Raw genomic sequence first — 3999 nt, 5'->3', positions numbered from 1 at the left:
CTTGACCGTTGTATAGGGTGAGCTCTCTATAGGGTGACCTTTACAAACACTTGACCGTTCTATAGGGTGAGCTTCCTTTTTGCAGGCTATGGTACACAGTGTGATTCCAGTGTGATGCTGGGAGTGTGAGTGTCCTGCTCACAGTGCAGTCCCCACTGTTGGAATAAGGATTGGTGTTTCTTTCTCAGACAGTTATTCTACAGCAGTGACCATAGCAGCACTAATGGCAGCACTGAGGACCTGTTCTGGGATAGCATTGACTCCTGTGACAACGACATCACGGAGAAGGTGAGATCAAACACACAGCCTACAGAACACATGCCACTCGATCCCCATTCTATCCTCATCCACATCCCTGTGCTGCCCCTGTCCCTGGGAGTGTTTGATGGGGGACAGTGTAGAGGGAGCTTTACTCTGTATCTAACCCTGTATTGTCTCTGTCCTGGGAGTGTTCGATGGGGGACTGTGTAGAGGGAGCTTTACTCTGTATCTAACTCCATGCTGTCCCTGTCCTGGGAGTGTTTGATGGGGAGACAGTGTAGAGGGAACTTTACTCTGTATGTAACCCCATGCTGTCCCTGTCCTGGGAGTGTTTGATGGGGGGTCAGTGTAGAGGGAACTTTACTCTGTATCTAACCCCATGCTTTCCCAGTCCTGGGAGTGTTTGATGGGGGGACAGTGTAGAGGGAGCTTTACTCTGTATCTAACTCCATGCTGTTCCTGTCCTGGGAGTGTTTGATGGGGGGGTGCAGTGTAGAGGGAGCTTTACTCTGTATCTAACCCTGTACTGTCCCTGTCCTGGGAGTGTTTGATGGGGGGGTGCAGTGTAGAGAGAGCTTTACTCTGTATCTAACCCCATGCTGTCCCTGTCCTGAGAGAGTGTGATAGACAGACTGTGTGCTGTTGTTGGTTTAATGCTGATGGGATGGGAAATGTCCTGGCAGGTGAACTATTTGGAGAAGAAGGTGTTAGAGCTGGAGAATGACTGCCTGGTGAGCGGTGACCAGAAGAGTAAACTCAAACAGGAAAACACTCAACTTGTGCACAGGTCAGTAATCAACTCGACTCACAGAAATCAAATCAGAAAGTGCAGGTCAGGCAGCGTGTGTGGGGAGAGAGAGAAACACAGTGATGCTTTGAGTTTGGGATAATTCTGGCTCAGAGATGACCCTGGGGCATGTTGGGGGCAGTTGGGCAAGTGATAGATTGCTTTCTGCAGGAAAGGTGGGAGGAGCAAGTGGAGGAGAGGGATGGTCATAACACCACTAGATACAGGAGCAGAACGAGGCCATTCAGCCCATCAGGTCTGCTCCACTATTCGATCATGGCTGATATGTTTCTCAACCCCATTCTCCTGCCTTCTCCCTGAAACCCTTGATCCCCCTTACTAATCAAGAACCTGTCTATCTCCATCTTAAATACACTCAATAACTTGGTCTCCACAGCTCTCTGCAGCAATGAGTTCCACAGATTCCCCACCCTCTGGCTGAAGAATTTCCTCCTCATCTCAGTTCTAAAGGGTCGTCCCTTCACCCTGAGGCTGTTCCTTCACTAGTCTGTCCTAAAAGTGGAAACATCTTCTCTATCCAGGCCTCTCAGTATTCTGTAAGTCCCAATGACATACGCCTCATCCTTGTGAACTCCAGCAAGTACAGACCCACTCCTCATATGACAAGCCCTTTATTCCTGGGATCATTCTTGTAAACGTCCTCTGGCCCTCTCCAAGACCAACACATCCCTCCTCAGATACGGGGCCCAAAACTGCTTACAATATTCCAGATACAGTCTGACCAGAGCCTTATACAGCCTCAGCAGTACATTCCCTGCTCTTGCATTCTAGCCCTCTTGAAATGAATGCTAACAATGCATTTGCCTTCCTAACTGCCAACTGAACCTGCATGTTAACCTTAACAGAATCCTGAACTAGGACTCCCAAGTCCCTTTGTGCTTCAGAATTCTGAAGCCTTTCTCCATTTAGAAAATATTCTACACCTCTATTCTTCCTACCAAAGTGTGTAACTTTAATCTTTCCCACATTGTATTCCATCTGCCTCTTCCTTGCCCACTGTCCCAGCCTCTCCAAGTCCTTTTGAAGCCCCGCCCCCCCGCTTTCTCAACACTACCTGTCCCTCCACCTATCTTTGTGTCATCTGCAAACTTAGCAACAATGCCCTCAGTTCCTTTGTCCAGATTGTGAATGTATGATGTGAATAGCTGTGGTCCCAATACTGACCCGTACTGAACTCCACTAGTCACTGGCTACCATCCTGAAAAAGACCCCTTTATCCCCACACTCTGCTTTCTGCCTGGCAGCCAATCCTCTGTCCATGCCAGTACCTAGCCCCTAACTCAATGGGCTCTTGTTTTATTTCGCAGCCTCCTGTGCGGCACCTTGTCAAAGGCCTTCTGGAAATCCAAAAAGATCACATCCACTGGCTCTCCTTTGTCTAACCTGCTCATTACTGTCCTGATTGTAATGAGGTCAGCCAAGTGGACCTCAGAGAATATGAGTTCCCTAATTGGGGCTGTTAATCTGGTCCAATCAGGAAGCCCTGGCTGACAGATAAAAAAAGGGGAGTGTCAGAGATACTGAAACACCCTGAGAGCTGACCCTGAAGAGGCAGTTACTAAAGTTAATCCCTGTTCATGTGTAAATACAGGGTGACTTGGTGACAGGATACCACACTCTGTGTAGTTATTTCAGTTACTTCCCCTTGTGACTAGGCTGTGCGGTCATCTTTCCTATTACTAGCTAGCTTACTCTGTTATTTCATCTTCTCCCACCTCTCTAGCTATCAATTTCATTTCTTACTGACAAGGCAACTCTGTCCCCTCTTCCATCTGTCTGTCCTTTCAATAGGACATGTATCCTTGGACGTTTAGTTCCCAGCTCTGATCCCCTTGCATCCATGTCTCCATGAAACTCACAACATTGAACCTGCCTCTCAATCTGTGCAACAAGCTCATTTACCTTGCTTGGTATACTGCAGGGATTTAAGTACAACACCCTCAAGTCCTGCATTGACTGCACCCCCCCCACCCCACCATAGCTTTCCCTTATCTGCTTGCCTGAAACTCAGCCTCCAGCTCATCAGCTCTGAGCTAGAGTCCCTCAGGAAACCACCATGTGCTTCAGACACCACAATGGGATCCACCAGTTCCCACATCATGCAGCTACAACACATCACCTGGCCCTGTATCTCCACTCAACTACTTAGCTCTTAACTTGATTTTAAAAAGTTCATCCTGGGTTTGTAATTTGTAACCTGTCAATATTTCTCTTGTTCACCTTCAGTCTGAAAGTAACCTATAATAGATAGTCAAATTAGTAGCTGTCACCAACCAATGAACTTACGGTTTTCCTGTGATGTCACTTTTTTGTGCTGGGTCCCTGATCCTGGGTTTTGACTTATCCTGTGTTCAAAAAAATTAAAAACTCTGAGCTAATCAAAAGCCACAAAAAGCATCTCTTCCCCTCTGCACTGAATTCCCGCCAAATCCCAAATCCCCGAACTATACAGTCTCTCGGGCTGTGTCCCCTTCTGCGTGGGGGTCTCTCCTTCCTGACTGTGTGCAGCTTACTCACCAGGAGCAAGGAAAGGTTAGAGGCCGAGGCTAACACAGAATGAGAGCATTGGCTGTCGAGAGGGAAGATCAGGAGTGTGCATTACTGGTATAACATCAGTGAGCTCAAGTAAACAGAAAGCAAGAAAACCGAACACTGACTGGGGGGGGTAGAGGGTGGGAGGTGGGGGTATGGGGGTGGTGAGGGATGGGTGGGGGTGAAGGCATGGGGGCGAGGGCAGGGTGGGAGTGGTGAGGGATGAGTCGGGGTGCAGGGATAGGTTGGGTGGACAGGGTGGGGGTGGTGAGGGATGGGTGGGGACGTGGGGATGGGGGAGTGGGAGGGGTGGGGGCTGTGAGCGATGGGTGGGGGCGTGGGAGGGGTGGGTGCGGGCACGGGAATATGGGGGTGGGTGGGGTGGGGGTGGTGAGGGA

General features: G+C 49.3%; 1 protein-coding gene across 1 annotated transcript in view; it reads left to right on the top strand.

Moving 5' to 3' along the window:
* Positions 1-3999, top strand: part of LOC109924278 (rab11 family-interacting protein 4-like) — a 22228-nt gene that overhangs the window by 9079 nt on the left and 9150 nt on the right. Inside the window, exons 6-7 of the mRNA XM_048610867.1 lie at positions 189-288; positions 945-1048. Of these exons, the coding sequence (XP_048466824.1) occupies positions 189-288; positions 945-1048 (204 nt within the window). The remainder of the gene's footprint in view (positions 1-188; positions 289-944; positions 1049-3999) is intronic.

This window comes from Rhincodon typus, chromosome 23 (genome assembly GCF_021869965.1).
Source record: "Rhincodon typus isolate 14 chromosome 23, sRhiTyp1.1, whole genome shotgun sequence".
In the NCBI taxonomy this organism is placed as follows: domain Eukaryota; kingdom Metazoa; phylum Chordata; class Chondrichthyes; order Orectolobiformes; family Rhincodontidae; genus Rhincodon; species Rhincodon typus.
This window is presented reverse-complemented; position numbering and strand designations above follow the sequence as displayed.